Source organism: Staurois parvus, unplaced genomic scaffold (assembly GCF_062004578.1).
Source record: "Staurois parvus isolate SC_StPar_1 unplaced genomic scaffold, SC_StPar_1.0 ptg000748l, whole genome shotgun sequence".
Taxonomy (NCBI): domain Eukaryota; kingdom Metazoa; phylum Chordata; class Amphibia; order Anura; family Ranidae; genus Staurois; species Staurois parvus.
In genome coordinates, this window is record NW_028318544.1 from 1,269,599 (window position 1) to 1,288,465 (window position 18,867).

The following is an 18,867-nucleotide window of genomic DNA, read 5'->3' on the forward strand; positions in this document are numbered from 1 at the left end:
AGCATCCTAGATTCTATATAATTGCCAAGTTTATTAAAGGTATATCAGTTTGCCTCTCCGGGAATTAGGAAGTCATTTTTTCCCCCTGCTGGTAAAAATTGCATCATGCTTTATTGGTGTTTTTTGCCTTCCCCTGTATCAACTGTGAGTAAATGATTGTGTATTCATAAACTTGTATATCACTTTTTTTCCTTCTGTTGGTTGAACTAGATGGACATGTGTCTTTTATCAACCAGAATAACTATGTAACTATGACTTTTAAACATCTTGTCTCAGACCCATTATATAAAAGATTAATCATTTGTTAAATTCAGTACTGATGTCAGCAGTGTCTGCAGGTACCCATAGATGTGTTTGTCTTCTAGTCTGTCCAGAATGGGCAACTACCATCTCCTTTTTATGGATGATTCTTCAGAATATCCGTTTATGACCCTTTAACTAATCACAGATGTTTCATGGTGGCACATGGTCACCAAAATCTCTACTGCAGCTAATTGTATGTGTAGATTGTAGAATCGCATCTAAGATACTGAGCAGGTTGTATATGTATTCACCACTTGCAATATACCATGCCATTCAACATTAGCAGGAAAGCTTCCATTTTCAATAAAAATGAAAAGTAAGGGATCTAGTCGTTCTAAATTTCAGGGTCTCTTCCCAGCAAAATCGGTACAGGTGCCACAACTATTACAGACATAAAATATAAAAAAAAAAATGGACATGGGCACCACCCTCTTAAGAAATACACAGAACATCTACCATGATTGGGAGACTGTGTTTATGATCCTGCCCATGTTACTGGCTAGTTCCTTCTCCCAGTAGTGATTTTCCTATTGGAACACTGGGACTGCTTGTATCATTACAGAACTCCAACCTTCATACTTGAGGATTAGTGAAATGTGATGTTTCAGTATGTACAGAGCAGAAGATCATAATGTAGGTTTGTTAATATTGTATGTAGATTGTTTTCCTCAGCAAATGTGGGATTACATGCATGTTTTTATCCAGGTGTAGGCACAATATCTGTAAATTATACTGTATGTGGATCCATTCAACTACAATTATGACTGAATAAAAAAGGAGGAGTTTAATTGTGCAATTGTCAACCAAATGTAAAAAGAATCATTGCACCTGATTTTTCTTGGGAGAGACAATCTTCAAGTATAACTAAAGGTAAAACTTTTTTTTTTAATTTGGATAGGGTGAAGAGGGATTAGAACACCTATTAGGATTTCACTGCTGTCTGTGCCCCCATTAAGGATAATCACTCTTTCTATTTTTCCTGTTTAACAACCTAAATTGTGGGTTGTCCCCAGAAAAGTAATAGAGGGGACATTTTCCCATGGAGACACTAGTTTTGATAACCCGGGGGTCCCCAAGGAATTCCCTTAATTTGCAGGGACTTCCTTTCACTTCCAGTTTTGGATATGGGATAGGAAGTGAAGGGCAATCTCTGCAATGGGAAACAGATGGCAAAAAAACAAACCGACGGGTCATAACCCTCCCTTATTTAATCCAAAATGAAACAAAAAGTTTTGCCTTTAGTTCTGCTTTCAGACCACATTCGTTTAATGAAAGAACATAAATATGGGCATGGACACTACAAGTTTTCCCCTTAATAACATCACATATACACATGTATGAACAGATGAAAAAAATGTCCTTTTTCAATTGTTTCAAAATTGTGTGTTTTCAAGGGGAAAACTCATTGTCTTGGCCATGTCCATTACCTTTCCTTTTATATATATATATATATATATATATATATATATATATATATATATATATATATATATATACATTTTCCATTTATTTTAGACTGGCTGAACTTGAATCATTTACAATATAATAATATAACTAAAGGCAAACCTTTTTTTTAGTTTTGGATAGGATTAGAATACCTGTTAGTTTTTATTGCTCTCTGTTCCCCCATTAAGGAGATTCACCCTCTCTATTTGTCCTGTTTACCATTATCATTGAAAGTAAAAGAAAATCCTAACTTTTAGGATGTCCCCAAACCATTAATAGGGGGGAAATCTTTCAATGGGGACACTAGTTCTGGTGACCTTAGAGTTCCCAAGGAATTCCTTTAATTTGCAGGGATTTCCTCTCACTTCCTGTTTGGTAATGGGACAGCAAGTGAAGGGAAATCTCCGCAATGGGACTCAGATGGCGAAAGAAAATCTGACGGGTTTTCACCCTCCCTTTTTTTATCTAAAATTTTTAAAAAGTTTTGTTTATAGTTCTACTTTAATAGAATGGGAAGGTTTAGAATTTCTCTTGATTTTTTTTTTTTAAATCACTGCCCAGGTTTGTTATAATATCCTCACTTCCTGTTCCAGTATCAGAGGTCACCATAACAGGAAGTGAGGAAAAGTTTCCCCAATGGAGACCCCTAGGACAAACAAATTACTAAATGTTTTGTCTGTTTCATTTTTGACAGTATATTTTGAAGCTGTGCTTGTGTATTCATTTTAGCCCTGTTTTCCGTTTTCCTTATATTGAATTTTTCTATGATTAAGTACAGACTAGTTATTCAGCAAGTAGATGAGGGAAAACAGTAATTTAGTTTCTGTTGTTGTCTTATTTTCGATTACTGATCACTATCTTGTTTACTTTATTAGAAATATCTCCAGAATGGGGGATGATTTAGGTTATTTTATTGAAGAGCAGAAGGCAAAGCTTGCACAAGATAAAGCAGCCCTGGAAAAGGACCCACCATACATGGAAATTAAGGTACAGAAAAATCAAATATTTTTGTTCTGTGATTCTGCAATGATTTCTTTTAAAGTTGATATTCAGTCTAAGAAGGATTTTCTAAGTTTCTCCAGTTGATTATACTTTGAGATATAAACTCTTTAAAAGAAAAGTATGGCTTTTTCTCTCCCTGTTTGTACTTACCTAGGTGGATGCTGCATCTGTCCCCCGCTGGCTTTAAGGGTGAGAAGTCAGCAATTGCATGATGGCTGATCGCTGAGTTCTCCTCTCCACTCTGAGCAGAGAGCAGGACTATCAGTCACTTTCTGTCTGCTCAGCCCCTCCAGTGCTTACTGGAGGGATCAGCTGGCTCAGCCTCTCAGCAATCCTGCCCCTTGTCAGTGCAAATTAATATCAGCTGGTTCAGTCTCAACTAGTGGTACACCGAAATGAAAATTCTGGTGCCAAAACCAATACAGAAAATTCATAATGCACATGGCCAGAAACCGAAATGTCTGCATACGTGGGGGCAGGGAGACTCAATTTTTTTGTATTTTTTTTGTGTACTTTAATGTGTATTTTTATTTATTTTTTTAACTTATGATTTTATTGCTATCATATAGGGGTCCAATAGTCCCCTATGTGATAGTATATGAGGGGGGCAGGCAGTGAGTGCAAGGAGGGGGCAGGAGAGGAGCAGTGTATACACTCAGGCTCCCTCACTGTCTGCCACTGTATGTCAATTCTGGTTAAAAGTAATTACCAGCTTTTTTTTTCCTTACAGTGAAGCACAGGGACACAGCACTATGTAAAACAGCACACAGGTTATCCCTTTGACCGCCCCTCATGTTAACACCTTCCTGCCCAGTGCCATTAGTACAGTGTCAGTGCTTTTTTTTTTAGCACTGATCACTGTATTGGTGTCACTGGAGATGTCAGTGACACTAAGTCAGTTCTTCCCAGTGTCAGAATGCCTGCAGCAGTCCCTCTATAAGTCGCTGATCACCGACATTACTAGTATATATAGTGCCATTTGTAAACGCTATAACTTTCACTTAAATAAATTAATTTACACGTATTGGGATTTTTTTTTTAGCAAACACATGTAGCAGAATACATTTTGGCCTAAATTTATGACGAATTAGATTTTTTTACTGGACATGTTTAATGGCAAAAAGTCAAAAATATTGTCTTTTTCTCAAGATTGCCAGTCTTTTTTTTTTTTTTTTTTAATAGAGCAAAAAATAAAAGATGCACAGGCAAACAAATACCCCCAAAAGAAAACTCAATTCGTGGGAAAAAAAGGACGTACATTTAATTTGGGTGCATCATTGCATGACCGTGCAATTGTCAGTTAAGGTAACACAGTGCCGTAATGCAAAAAATGGCCTGGTCAGGAAGGGGGGTAAATCCTCAGGAGGGCAAGTGGTTAAAGAAAAGACTACAGTCCCTACAGTCAAAACATGGTGGAGGTTCACTGATGTTTTGGGGTTGCTTTGCTGCTTCAGGCACTAGATGTCTTGACTGTGTGCATGGCATTATGAAATCTGAAGACTACCAAAGAATTCCGGGGTGCAATGTAAGGCCCAGTGTCAGAAAGTTGGGACTCCATCAGAGGTCATGGGTCTTACAGCAGGACAAAGACCTCAAGCACACGTCAGAAAGCACCCAGAAATGGTTTAAGACAAATCGCTGGACCATATGGAACTGGCCAGCAATGAGTCCAGATCTCAATCACATAGAGCTTCTGTGGTGCGATCTCAAAACAGCAGTTGGGAAAAGGAACACTTCCAATCTGAGAGACCTGGAGCAGTTGGCAAAAGAAGAGTGGTCCTAAATTCCAGTAGAGAGGTGGAAGAAACTCATGGTTGGTTACAGGAAGTGATTGATTTGTTATTTTTTCCAAGGGATGTGTTACCAGATATTAAAATGAGGGTGCAAATAATTTTGTCCAGTCCATTTTTGGAGTTTTACGTTACATATGTCAGATTTGGCTTTTTGCTTCTCCACTTGTTTTTGTCACACCAATACAAGCTAAACATTTGTAATTGCAACAACGTTCTGGGCAAAGTGGTGCATTATCTGACAGAAATGCAAGGGTGCAAATTTGTTTGGCCATGACTGTAACTTAATTTATAAACGTATCTGTTTTGGTCTCTTTGTATGTATGGATTGCATGGGTTGTTAAGGACATTATGGTGACAATTTCATGTCAATACCTTTAGAAATATATTTACTGAGAAAAATGGTGACGTGTTCAATACTTATTTTACTCACTGTATCTTGCGGCAACTGCAGTGTTGACCGCTGGATTACTTTTACAGGAGGTGGAAGGGGGACTGCAATTCTCCCACCTCTGACGCATTTATTTGGTTGTCCCAAGCGATTGGGGAGCCCAATAAGGCTGTGACCAGTGGTATCTGACTCCTGGTACATAGTGAGAGGAACTGATGCTAGTGAACCAGTCGATCAGACCAATTAGAGGCCAGATAGACCCCAGATCTCTCCATAAAGAGGACCTGTCACAGCCCATGCTATAACAAGGGATGTTGTTATACATAGAATGCATTAAGGTAAAAAGCCTTCTGCTTTTAGAACCACTTAAAGTGTGACATGTTTGGTATCTACTCGCCGTAACATTATCTTTTCGATTTCACCAAATAATTGGGTATTGTGTTTTTGTGCATTAAAATTCAATAAAGTGTATTTTTTTCCAAAAAACCACTGCGCAGATATTGTGTGACATAAAAATATGCAACATCCACTATTTTATTATCTAGGGCCTCTGTTTAAAAAAATATATAATGTTTGGGATTTCTAAGTAGTTTTCTAGCAAAAAAATTATGTTTTTTTGCATGTATGAGAGGGGTGTCAGAATTGGCCTGGACTAGAATTGGTTAAATGCCTTGACAGCCATTGGTTTAAAGTAAACCTAGAAACTAGAGGGACCTAGAATTATGGCTCTCATGCTGGCCTCATAGTGATATATAACATGTGGTGCAGTCACTGTTTACTTACACATTTGTGCCCTATGAATGTATTTGCATTTGGGCAAAAAAATCACAAGTAAATACATACAATATCAGACATGCCTCATTTTCACAATGCAGGGTGCAGATGTGAATGGCCTTATTGGAAACAATGTGTTTTCATGACATTAATTTTTGTGTGTTGTAAAACACATAAAAGTGCACAGGTGTGAACCATGCCTAATTGTTTTATACAGAATTTCATTGTTGTAGCCTTGAAGTGGTTGTACATTGAGTGCATACTCTGAGTTGGTTTTCAATATATGGTCATGCTTGTCATCACACCTGTTTGGTATCTAACCTCGCATTATTGCTAAAGTAAAGAAAAGGTTGCCCATAATGCTCCTCAATTATCTTCCTGTTCTAACCTTGGCTAAAAGGAAATGACAGCTAGAATTGGTAACTTTGGGTGTATTATTACCTTCCTTTTATGCAGTTTTTACTGATGAAGTTGTCTAACAGGAATCAGCTTTTATTCCGTTTGTATTTTAGTAGAATTTTTTTTAGTATGAACAACAAAAAGTAACTGAAAAAGTATGCTATTTTTTTTTTAGAATTACAGTTAAAAATATACTTATTAAAAGTTACTTGTTCTATTTTAAAAATGTTTTTGTATGTTTTAGAGCAAGAAATTAGAGAATACACAAGATGCAGACAGACCAAAGGCCTACGCTTCAAAAGAAAACATTCCCCCAAACAGACAGTCTCAGAAAGAAACCGCTCCAGTAAAACAGTCAGGTATAATCCAGAATGACCTAGGAATTGTTGTGTTGTTTTATTTGATATCTATAGATCCTACTTTCCTAGCGTTAGTTTAATACTACTCTTGATTCATCCAGTCCCAGTCTCTTTGGTTAAAATGGAACTCAATGCATTTCCTCTTTTTCCCTAGACAGTACCAACATTTTAATTTACCTGGTCTTCTAGGTTCTGGATCTTTGGTCATCTTGATTGGCCAGGCCAGAATGACTCAATTTCCATGCATGTGCACAAGAGTTTATTCATTCTGGCACTGAGGCATGCAGAGAATGTACACTGACGTACTATCAGTGTAGATTTTAAAAACCATTGAGAGCAGACAGGTCGGTTTGTTTTACTGCAGCTGTAAGAAGACAGCTGATGTCATATTACGTTTCTAGAAGCCAGCAAATCAAAGTAATAGCTAAATGGCACATGCAGAAAGCAGATGAAGAATATCAGAATTGTGTTTTTGACGTAAGCTGATAAAATGTGTTAACCTGGTTACAAATAAACATTGGATTTTTTCTACATGCTTAACCTGTAAAATCCATTTCTTGGAGTACATCATGGGACACAGAGCAGGCTATTCATGACTATGTGGGTTATTGGCCACCAATAGGTGAATGGACACTGGCTGACCAATCAGAGAGGAGGTTCTCCCCTATATAACCCCTTCTATACAGGAAGTACCTCAGTTTTTGTAGCAAGCAATGACATTCAAGAAAATGGGGTGGGACCTCTGTGTCCCGTGATGTACTCCAAGAATTGAATTTTACAGGTAAGTATGTAGAAAAAATCCAATTGTCTTTATCGTACATCACGGGACACAGAGCAGGCTATTCATGACTATGTAGTATGTCCCAAAGCAATAAGAAATTTGAGGGGAGGGTGACACCATGATAGCCGCTGTCAATAATCCCTCAGGACCTACTCAGTTGTCCGTAAAACACTGCGCCAAAGGCAGAATCCTCTGTGGCCCTGATATCCACCCGGTAGAACCTTGTGAATGTATGAAGTGAAGACCATGTAGTGGCCTTGCAAACCTGAGCCACTGACGCCTGATGGCGGATTGCCCAAGGGATTTTTTTTAAACCTGTTTGCAGTCCCATAACCAAATGGGGATGTAATGCCCATTTTGGATCTTAAGGGGCTAAATCAGCTCATGACTTGTGCTGTCATCTTCAAGAAGACCCTTACAGCACCACATGGTATGTGGTATGCAGAGATCTTTCTCTTGCTGACTGAGGCCTAGGAAAAAATGAAGGCAGAACTATGTCTTGATTGAGATGAAAGCTAGAAACTCCCTTTGGTAAAAAGCATGGATGAGGTCACAACACCACCCTATCATGATGCAAAACCAGAAGTGGTTCTCTGCAAGATAGAGCTACCAGCTCCAACACCCTTCTCTCAGAAGTGATTGGCACTAGAAGCAAAACCTTACGAGTCTACAGGACCAGTAGAATCTCTCCAATAGGTTCAAATGGTGGCTTGCAAAACCTTCAAAACCAAGTTTAGGTCCCAAGGACACAAAGGCAACCTGACAGGAGGAACCATACGCATTACTTCTTGTAAAAAAGTGTGGACCAAAGAGTGAGATGCAATGGTCCTCTGGAAAAAAATAACTAATGCTGAAACTTGGCCCTTAATGGTACCAACAGACAAATTCTTCTGCAACCCTGTTTGAAGAAACAACAGATTCCTGCCAATCACATACGTTCGTGGATGCCATTTGGGAACCTCACACCAGGCAATGTAAGCCCTTCAGGTTCTGTAATAAATGTTCCTAGAAACATCCTTTCTCGCACCCAACATAATGGGGATGACAGAATCCCTTCAGGATCTGGGTTTCAATAGCCACACCATCAAATTTAGTGACCGTAAAGCTGGGTGCAATATAGGACCGTGAGACAACAGGTCTAGCTGATACGGCAGGGCCCACGGCCCATCTACTTCCATCCTCACTATGTCTGCGTACCAGGCCCTCCCGGAGCAATCAGTATCACCAGAATAGACTCCTCCTGAATCCTGCATAAGAGACGTGGCAGCAGCTGGATCAGAGGAAAGGCATAAATCAGTGAAAACTGGTTCCAAGTAATCACTAAGGCGTCTACTTCTGCTACGCGAGGGTCCCTTACCTGTACACAAAAAGACTGACCTTGTTGTTAAACCTGGGTGCCAATAGATCTACATCTGGGCAACCCCATCACTTGCAGATTTCCTTGAAAACATCGGGATGCAAAGCCCATTCCCCTGGAATCAACTGCCGGCGACTGAAATAATCCACCTGCCAATTTTCCACACCTGGAATGAACACTGCTGACAGACTTGGAACATATCTCTCTGTCCAGGTCAGAATATAGTTCACTTCCTTCTGAGCACCTCAACTCCTGGTACCGCCCTGGTGGTTGATGTATGCAAATGCTGTGACATTGTCGGACTGAATCCTTACAGGCCAACCCTGAAGCCTGGATGTCCAGTATCTTAGAGTCAGCCTCACTGCTCAAAGTTCCAGAACATTGATGGGAGGAATCCTCTCCCGTGCAAGCCATGCTTCCTGAACTGTGGCCTCCTCCAGAATGGCCCCCAACCTAAAAGGCTTGCATCGGTGGTTATCAGCTTCCACACCACTGGCCAAAAGGATCTTCCCTTCTCCAAATTGTGAGTTATCAACCACCAATTCAGGCTATGCTGCACCTCTGGAAATATGCAGTAATCCAGGGCCGGAATCTTTTTGTTTCAGACAGAATGTACCTTTGCAGCAGTCTGGAGTAGAATTGAGCATAGCGAATCACCTCAAACAAGGACACCATCTTCCCCAGCAACCTCATACAGAGGCGAATTGAAGGACCACATCCAGCTTCAGATCTGGCACCGACCGATTTCTGAGCAAGAGATCGTCCAGATAACCTGTGACGTATACTCCCCGAGTTCTGAGTAGCCCCAACACAGGAGCAAGAATTTTTGTGAAAACTCTGGGAGCCCAGGCCAGCCCAAACGGTATTGCTATGAACTGGAAATGCTGAGCCCCTACTGCAAACTGCAGAAATCTTTGGTGAGGAATGAATATCGGTACATACAGGTATGTGTCCTTGATGTCTGTGGACACCAAAAAATCTCCTTCCTGTAGGGAGACCACTACTGACCGAACCATACGAAAGGATCAGACATATAGGAGCTGATTTAGCCCCTTAAGATCCAAAATGGGCATTACATCCCCATTTGGTTATTGGACTGCAAACAGGTTTAAAAAAAATCCCTGAAACCTTTGTCCTCTGGAACCTCCGTGATTACTCCTTGAGACAATAGGAAATTGAGTGCCTGAAATAAAGCTCTGGATTTGTTGGTACATTTGATCTTAGAAACCGGGGAGAGGGAAATACCCGAAATTCTAGTCTGTACCCCAGAGAAATCATGGAAATGACCCATTTTCCTTGGATTAGAGCCCTCCATGCGGCCACAAAATTCAAAAGTCCCCCCCCCCACCTGAACAAGTGGGGGCACCCCTTCATTAGGAGGTGAACTTTGGATCTGTCTTAGATGACTTTTGCACCCAGGACCTCCTTGGGTTTTGATTCTGAGATCTACCTCTGGAGTCTGGGACCTGTGCATGGCGAAATGACTGCCTGATAGATAAGAGCCCTCTTAGAGGGTAGAAGAGTACTTTTACCCCCTGAAATCCTTTGGTTATATTTGTCCAAATCTTCCCCAAACAGCTGTTCTTCCCCATGAAAGGTTATACCTGCCAACAATTTTTTGCATGGTAGTTCTGCTGACCAACTCTTCAGCCACAAAACCCTGCACATGTGTACTGATAAGAGGGCCAAGTGAGAAATTTGCTGCATTGAATCATTAAAAGCATAAACCGCGAAACACAAAGCACACGGAACAGCCTCCAAATCCTCGGCCGAGCATTCCCCCTGCACTGATGATCTTCCAATCCGTTGCTTGACATTGTCAGAAAGATTCTGGCACATGGCAATAGCTGCCACAGCTGGCTGTGTGGCAGAACCTGCCAGGGAGAAGGAGGCCTTAAGGAAGGGCTCCAGCTTCTTATCTGCTGGGTCCTTGAAAACCTGTACATTATCCACAGGACATGTTAAAGATTTATTCAGGGATGAAAAAGCTGCATCCACTACAGGCAAACTTTTGTTCCATAAGGTACAAAACAGAAAATCGCTTTGGTGGAACAAAAACCCTGCCTGGGTGATCCCAGTCAGAATACATACTTTGCTCCAGAAGAGGATATACCGGAAAGACCTGAGTACTCTGTGAAGTCTTCAAAGACCCCAGGAAGAATAAGTAACCTCAGAGGTTTCTGTCGGAGGTAGCCTGAATCCAGACCATACCATATCATTGAGGTCTTGGAGTAAAAATCTCTGAGACTGGGAGGCAGAGACCTCCTAACGTACTTCTCCTCAGGCTGTGACTCCTCAGACAGAAATTCTACTGCCTGACCTTCCTCCAGCTCTTCCTCATCCTCAGGCTCCACTCATTCCTGCTCCATGATTGGTGGATCTAGTGATGGGGATCTGTCCTGCTTCTTAGTCCCCTGAGAAACTGATGCAATCATCCCCGCGATCTTGTCTTCTAAACCTGCTAAGGCTGAAGCAAGATCATCCTTGGTTACATATGCTGAGGCAGAAGCCCCCGTAGCAGCCACAATGCCAGATAGATGCAGCGGCTCAGACTGCCCATTCGTTTCTGGGCCTGTCAGGAGAGGATATTACAACGGACCTTCGGCTAGGTTCCTCAGGACCTGACGATGGTACATTAGTGCCCTTTCCTGCTGCATCTCCTCTAGTCCACTTTCTGGAAGATATTACTTCAGATAGCGCAAACCTGTGCAGCTCCACTAGTAACACAGATCACAATGATACAGCTATGCAAGTAGTGTGCTGAAAAAACACTCAATGCAAATGCTGCCTTATGAACCACCTAGGGTGGCTCCTGACTGACTGGTCCATGCTTCTCCTCAATGGAGTACTCACATGCCCCCACTGAAAAGCCCACTCCATGTCCAGGCCACAAGAGATTTCCCAGCAGCAGCCCACATGTATCCTCCTCCAGATAAACAAAATATGGCCAACTTCTGTTTCCGCTCGCACTCCTTCTAGTGGGCGAAAACAAAAAAGAGCAAGCACATCTCATAAACAACAGTGAGCACTCCTCCTGGTGGAAACAGTCACAACACCTGTCCTTTCCCCTCCAATTTAGAGCTTTGTTTGTTTCTCTTTACAGAGAGAGAGATAGAGAAAAAAAGGAGATATCTTACCAGTCCCGCCGCAGGTTCCTGACTTCTGTCAGGCAGCAACCTTCAACCATCACGGCGGACATTGTTATACAGACCTTCAAGGACTCAGTCCCCATGTTGAGGGGCTACTGCCTCGGACCCTTATAGCTCCCCGCTGGAAGCACCTTGGTCAGATTTTAAAACTGCACAGGGTTCCATCTGCACGGGGTCCAGTGCCGTAAGGCTGCATTACAGGCAAAACCTTGAGGCTTCTTCTCTTTATCCAGTGAGGCTCAGGTACCATCCATTTTAGCTCATAACCTTCCGAATGGATCCAATTAAAGTCCTTAATTCTCTAATGGAACTGTTGTGGACTTTCAGGTATGCTCCAAGAGCACAGCAACACTTTCCATGACCATCGACTTTACAGACCCTTCTTTCTGGACTGTCATTGCTTGCTACAAAAACTGAGGTACTTTCTGTATAGAAGGGGTTATATAGGACCTCCTCTCTGATTGGTCGGCCAGTGTCCATTCACCTATTGGTGGCCTTTAACCCTTATGAATAGCCTGCTTTGTGTTCTGTGATGTACGATAAAGAAACAAAGGCTTTAAAGGATGAGTTCACCTTTTGCACAAAAATAATAATGTAAAAAAATGTACATTTATTATTTTTGTCTGCAGGAACCTATAAAACATTGCACCAGTGATCAGCAAATCTCTGATGCCATGCAGGTCTCTTGCAGATCTATCAGCATGTCTGAATGCCCGTATGGGATGTACGAGCAAGAAGATATACTGACAGGAAGATTCAATGAACTACCACGGTGCTCCACAGCGCCTTGGTAGTTCATTGAAAACTACAAGCCCACAGCCGCTAAGACAGTCGGAACTTGCAGTTAATTCATTCACGGAAGTCTGCGAATGAATGAAACAGCCATGCTGATTTCAAATTTGACAGATAGTACGGGGAACTTCTATCCATACTTCTGTCAAAGGGGGGGGGGAGCGGGTGGCGGCTGCATAATTGGGAACATGTTATATGTTCCCAAAGGTGAGTTTATTCTTTGAGGTGCTCTTCTTTCTGGTTGCTTTCCCTTGCGCCCATGGCACTTGGAGACCTCATTGGGAGTACATACCTCTCTACATTTGAATCAGACAATGTAAGTAGCGTGAACTGCAGCTGTTGATTTTTTTAATGTTGTTCTTCTAGACGTTGGTTATGGATTGAGTTTGCCTCTTGGAGAGGACTATGAGAGGAAAAAGCATAAACTGAAGGAAGAATTGCGCCAGGATTATCGTAAATACTTAAATCAGGTGAGAGCAATGAAGTGGAAAAATAACTGCTTTTTGACATGATATGCTTCATGAAATCATAATCAAAGCTGTCAGTCAGGGGACACGTAAGATCTATTATGTGCAAGGAGTGAAGGGGCAGTGGTAGGAAATTAGTAAAGGGTGTTTAGTGAGCGCTACCTTAAAACAAAAGTGAAAGTGTGTATAAATATGTATACACAACAAAGTTAATAAGCAGCTGATACACCGAAAAGGTAACCAAGAAAAAACCTCCAATAATACATGTATATCCATTCGCATCGTATTCGCATAAGTTTTCATTAGCATATTGTGTGTATTAATCGTGTACTATTATTTAGCGCTGCACCATCTTATCTGGATATACATGTATTAGTGGTAGAAAATTGACTCTTCTTGGAGTAGTCCCATTTTCTAGCAAGTTCAAACACACATTCCGAAAAAATGAGAAAATAAAAATATGGAAAGGAAAAACACAGTAAGTAAGCATTTCAAATATCATTACCATTACAATGATATTGGTGAACATATCCTCAATGAAAGCATAGTATTCTTTGTCATGCAAACGTAACTCCAAACAGTTATTCATTAAAATCTTGAACTTTATTTTAAAGGGAGCTGCTAATGCGGATTTAATTTTGACAGTGTTTTATGCAGGGCTGTAACCCTTACTAAGGATGAACTCAGGTTTGTTCAGATCCTAGCATGAACCCACGTAAACTATCTTGCCACGAAGCTGTCACTGCAGACCGGCAATCATAAGTGATCAAGGCATTACCCTCTCTGCAGTCTCATGTATACAATGGACGTGTATATATGTGGCTGCAGGCTGGGGAATGCCTCAGCCACTTATGATTGGCAGTCTGTTGGGACAACTTCCTGCTGATATAGATCAGGCAGGTTCAGATTAAGATCCAAACACATCTAAGTTCATCCCTGATCCTTTCCTTTGTTTTACTACATAGTGGGCCATTGACCAATTCCATATCGGAAATTCTAGCATCTAATGTAGACATGCTTGTTTCAGGACAGTGTCAATCAAGGAAGGGTAAATATGATGGACCTATAGCTAGCACCAGGTTTTCTATTTTGACAGTTTACTATTAATATTCTGTTAACTGCCCTAATGTACATGTATCTGTGACCCTATGGCCCAGATAGTACTTAAAGTGGTTGTAAAGCCTAAGTGTTTTTTACCTTTATGCATTCTATGCATCAATGTAAACAACACCCCACTACCTGACCCCCCCCCCCCAATCCCTAAACACTTAACCAGCCTCTCTTCACCGGTCCAGCACTGTCCCTGGCTGCATTACTGCTCCTTCTCTTCCTGCTTTCACAGGACACACTGAGTGCCCACATCTCCCACTGCAGTTAGTCAAATCCTGTGAGGAAGGAGCTGGGGGCATGGTCGAGTTGCACTGTGTGCACCAATAGGCGCACTCAACCCGGCTCAGGAGTGCCCCCTTAGCACACTACTTGCTGAGAGAGCACTTGTAAGAAGATGGGGTAGACAGTGCTGGCAGGGGATTCCAGAAGTGGAGGTAAGCGACTGCTCTGTGCAATGTTGTTGCAAAGAATAGGTAAGTATAACAAATTTTTTATTTTGAATAAAAAAATGGGCTTTTAGAATTGCTTTAATAGGGTCCTTTTGCATTCTCCCATATTTATTTTTTAAATTTGCAAACTAAATATTTTTTCTTTTAATTGTTTATATGCGGTTAGGTGACTGCTAACTATTGCTGCTGCTCCTTTCCTTCTTCCCTGGTGGCAGAGATTATCCTAAGGGCTGACGTAGGTAGCAGGAGGGAAAAAGCTGTATTAGTAATCATGTCTTCATCTCAGGTCTCACTGTGCTTGAGCTATATTTCTGCCTGAGTTTCGACAAAGCTGCTACCTCTTAGGCAAAAATACAGAGCATGCACAGTGATGGGAAGCATTTGACTTGAGAAAAAGATATGTATATTAATGTTGCAGCAAAGCTTCAAAGTACTGCTCATTGGCAGATGAGCAATTGTATTAGCAGCTAATCCCAGTTGTTAGCCTGGCACAGGAATGAGATGTTATTCATAGGAACGGAAGGCTAAACAGGTAAAAAGTATGTAAAATCTAAGATTGTGAAACACCACATATTGTCAGTATTTTGTGGGAAACTTTTAAATAACTGTTTGTCATTTTAGACTGGAGAAACACTTTATATATTTGTCTATATCTTCCCACAATGCTTTACTCGATGGTTATCAGACATGTTATTTAGAGTTTATGCATTGTGAACTTTTCTTTCTTTGTTACATTAAATTGCACAGTTCTGCCAAGCTTACATTTTCTAACACTGATAACTGAATGGTGAAGTGTTTAGTTAGCTTACAGGAAGAAAAGAACATGGGAAGAATCTTAGCAATGTGAAGATACCTGTGCCTTTCAATAGTATAGTAAATACACAACTGGCATGTTAAGCTGCAAAAGTAAACTGTGGTGCCACATCCTGGCTGTGCAGTGTTGCAGGTATTTGTTAATCACAAGAATGGCTGAAAATAATCTAAGATATTTTTATGGTAAAACAGTTCACATATGTGTATGTCAACTTTGTATTTTGTGTGGAGTTTTGCTGTAAAGTCTATCTTGGGCAACATTTACATGTCTGAACAGTAGAGTCTTGCTGGTGGCACTAAATGCTGTCTGCACACTCTGTGTGCGACCAGCTGCAACTGTCAGTGGTGGGTGTCCGATTTGTACCCTGTACAAATCAATGGCCAGGGCTACTGCTCTTTGCATGTAACCACTCATCTGCATGGTTACATGTGAATAGAAACTCCGTTTCTGAAGTTCTGGCTACTACTAATCGAAAGTATTTTATGCTCAGTGTTGCTGAATCAAGGGGCAGCATATTGCCACCTGTTAATGCAGTAAACTATCCTCACCCATGTGGCCATATGAATGTAGTCTAAAAACTTTTCTCCCGCTTAATCCAGTGGTGTGATTTATTCAGGCTTCTTTTTATCAGTATGCACTTTTTTTAAACTGGTGATACTGCCAATTTTTATACTTCTGGTCTTAGGATTTCAACACTTCCTAAGCAGCTTCCTAAGTAGGAACAGCAATGCATGCTTCATGTACACTTCAATCTGGTGTAATTGTGCAAGCACTTACAGGTCTGATTGCACCAGGCAAGACATCATGGGATATCAGTGTTATGGAGGAGGGATGTGCACCCAAGAGTACGGTGCAGGCATGGAACCTGAAGCCGCCAAGGGAAGTTTGTTTGGTCAAGGCACTGGACATCTAAAGCCAAGAAGGTAAGTATTGAGCATTAAAAAGTCCACACAACAGCTAGGGGCAATCTGCAACTGGATAGGAAACGTTTAGGTTACGGTTTAGTTCTGCTTTGATTGTAAGGGTTTGTTAACAGCAGATGCAGCGGGACTGCATTGGGCGGACAATCCAGCACAGTCCCACCGCATGACAAGTCAAAATGCCTTATCTTCTGTATGCCCGGTCCACACCACAGCATTGTGGTGGTGTGTGGTAAAAAAGAAAAAAAAAGTACTGCATGCAGTACTTTTTCCCAGTGCAGTGCAAGGCAATCCACCACCTCTTACTGCACAGCCAGCAGTGACATTTCAGTGAAGTTCATTATAAAAGTGGACAGTTCCATTATGGCAATCCCACCAGGCCACACCACATACCAGCCACTGCATTGTAACACAGCGGCTGGTGTGGATTAGCCCTAAAATGTGGTTCCATTTCACATATATTTTCCATTTGTTCTCTTCTAATATGGAATACCTGATCTATGATTTCTGTTAAAGTAGAACTATAGGCAAAACTTTTTTTTCATTTTGGATAGAGCAAGGGAGGGTTATAACCCCTGTCAGATTTTTGTTCGCCATCTGTGTCCCATTACAGAGTTTTCTCTTCACTTCCTATGTCCCATAGCCAAAAGAGAAAGTGAGAGGAAATCCTTACAAATTAAAGGAATCCCTTGGGGACCCCCAGCTCATCAGAACTAGTTTTCCCATCAATGTCCCCTCTATTACTTTTCTGAGGACAACCCACTTTACTTTCACTTTAAATGATAATGGTAAACAGAACAAATAGAAAGGGTGAATCTCCTCAACAGGGATACAGACAGCAATAAAAACTGAAAAGGGGTTCTAAACCTTCTCCACAATATTCAAAACTAAAAAAAAGTTTCACCTATAGTTCTACTTTAACAGAAATCATAGATCAGGTATTCCATATTATAAGAGAACAAATGCAAAATATATGTATAATGGCTACTTTAAGCAGTAAATAAAATAAAAATCTTTTTGTCTATAGCATTAATCACATCCTAATGACAGCTTCTGTTAATAAAACCAGCCTACTTGATTTTAATAACCATGATTTCATTGATCTAGAAGTAGTGGTGACTGCTGGTCATCTTTCCCATACATTACAGGTTGAATTAAATGTAGCAACTGAAAATTCCATAATGCTCCTTTCACACAGGTGTCATCCATCTTCAAAGAAAAAACAGATTCAGTTTACATCAGTTTTCAGTTCAGTTCAGTTCAATTCAGTTTACATCTGTTTTACATCCATAAAATATATAAAAATTGAGTGCTGTGCTAATTCATAGGTGAATGAAAGTTAAATATAAAGATGCTATACATCAATGAATGATATATGTATAGTGCTAATCAACTGAAATTCCAAACCACAGGTGCAATAAAAGAAAATATATTAAAGTCCCAAAAGTTGAAATAATGATGAATAGTGTGCTGCTCCAAATGACAGCTATAGGATAGGTAACACCATGCAAGGCTTACCAGAAATGTATGACCTTCTGGTTACAGAAGGGGCAACATGCGCATTATTCCCAGATGCTAATGGCAATCATCAGACGGTAGAAGAAACAAAATGTAAAAAATGACTTCCAGTTGCGCGATGATTTCACAGCAAGCTGCTCCCAAAACGTTTTGTCACACCTGACGTCCTCTGGGGCACGGACACCATGCTGGACTGCCGCAACGTATATAGAAGCGGGAAGCCAAGCCTTACTTTGGATTATATTGTGCTACATGACAGTAAAATATCCACACCTCATTTTTACACACCGCGGAAAGGGAACCAAGCTCCGAATGGCGAGTAGAGCATCATGCCCGGAAGTAAATGGACGCAAAAAGAATATAATTATTTTCAACTCGGCTCACTCTAATTCCCACAACATTAAAATATTGGATTGGAGAAAATTCTGAGATATCTCCTAGGAATATCACACTAATAGAAAAAATTTGGAAATAAAAAGTTACAAAAATGTATATGTGACTTGATATTCATATAACATTGAACCAGCGGCTGCGTCATCCAGTGGTCCAAAAAAATGTATTCTATTTTTGTTATATTAAAAAAAAAAATCATAAATATACCAAAAATGTTTTTCTTTTTTTACAAAATAATCTTTTTTGAAGGCGATAACATAAAATAATTGTAAAATAATGAAGTGTGTGCAGAAGAAAAATGATATTAACGTAAAGAACTCTACTAATCTATACTCAGTGGACAGCAGCCCAATCAGTGCATATGGTAAAGAATAAAAATTAAAATGTTCAGTACTTAAAATAAAACAATAAATGTAAATATAGATATCTAGGAGTCCAATTGAATCCAGAGTTACAAAATCTGCAAGGTGATGTTAAAATATGACAAATGTATAAAATATATAAAAAACATGTACAAAGAAACAATGGAAAACCTGGGGGGGTGGTCATGCATTATTAATGAATGCGTTAACGTCCAAATCGATCCATTTAATTCAAGCTTCAAGATTTCTCTCATAATATCACTCCCCCTATAATGGGTAAAAAATTTACCT

General features: G+C 40.5%; 1 protein-coding gene and 1 pseudogene across 7 annotated transcripts in view; one reads left to right on the plus strand and one right to left on the minus strand.

Moving 5' to 3' along the window:
- CSPP1 (centrosome and spindle pole associated protein 1) overlaps positions 1 to 18,867 on the plus strand; it is a 121,403-nt gene that overhangs the window by 12,353 nt on the left and 90,183 nt on the right. For 6 of the 7 annotated variants that reach the window (XM_089654272.1, XM_089654276.1, XM_089654274.1 and 3 more), the window contains exons 2-4: positions 2,625 to 2,736; positions 6,350 to 6,464; positions 12,910 to 13,013. In XM_089654272.1, coding sequence (XP_089510398.1) covers positions 2,638 to 2,736; positions 6,350 to 6,464; positions 12,910 to 13,013 — 318 coding nt within the window. In that variant the 5' untranslated portion in view covers positions 2,625 to 2,637. Of the gene's footprint in view, positions 1 to 973; positions 1,174 to 2,624; positions 2,737 to 6,349; positions 6,465 to 12,909; positions 13,014 to 18,867 lie in introns of those variants that run through there. The other variant, XM_089654273.1, reaches the window with a different exon arrangement.
- On the minus strand, positions 7,618 to 10,821 carry LOC149445048 (uncharacterized; annotated as a pseudogene).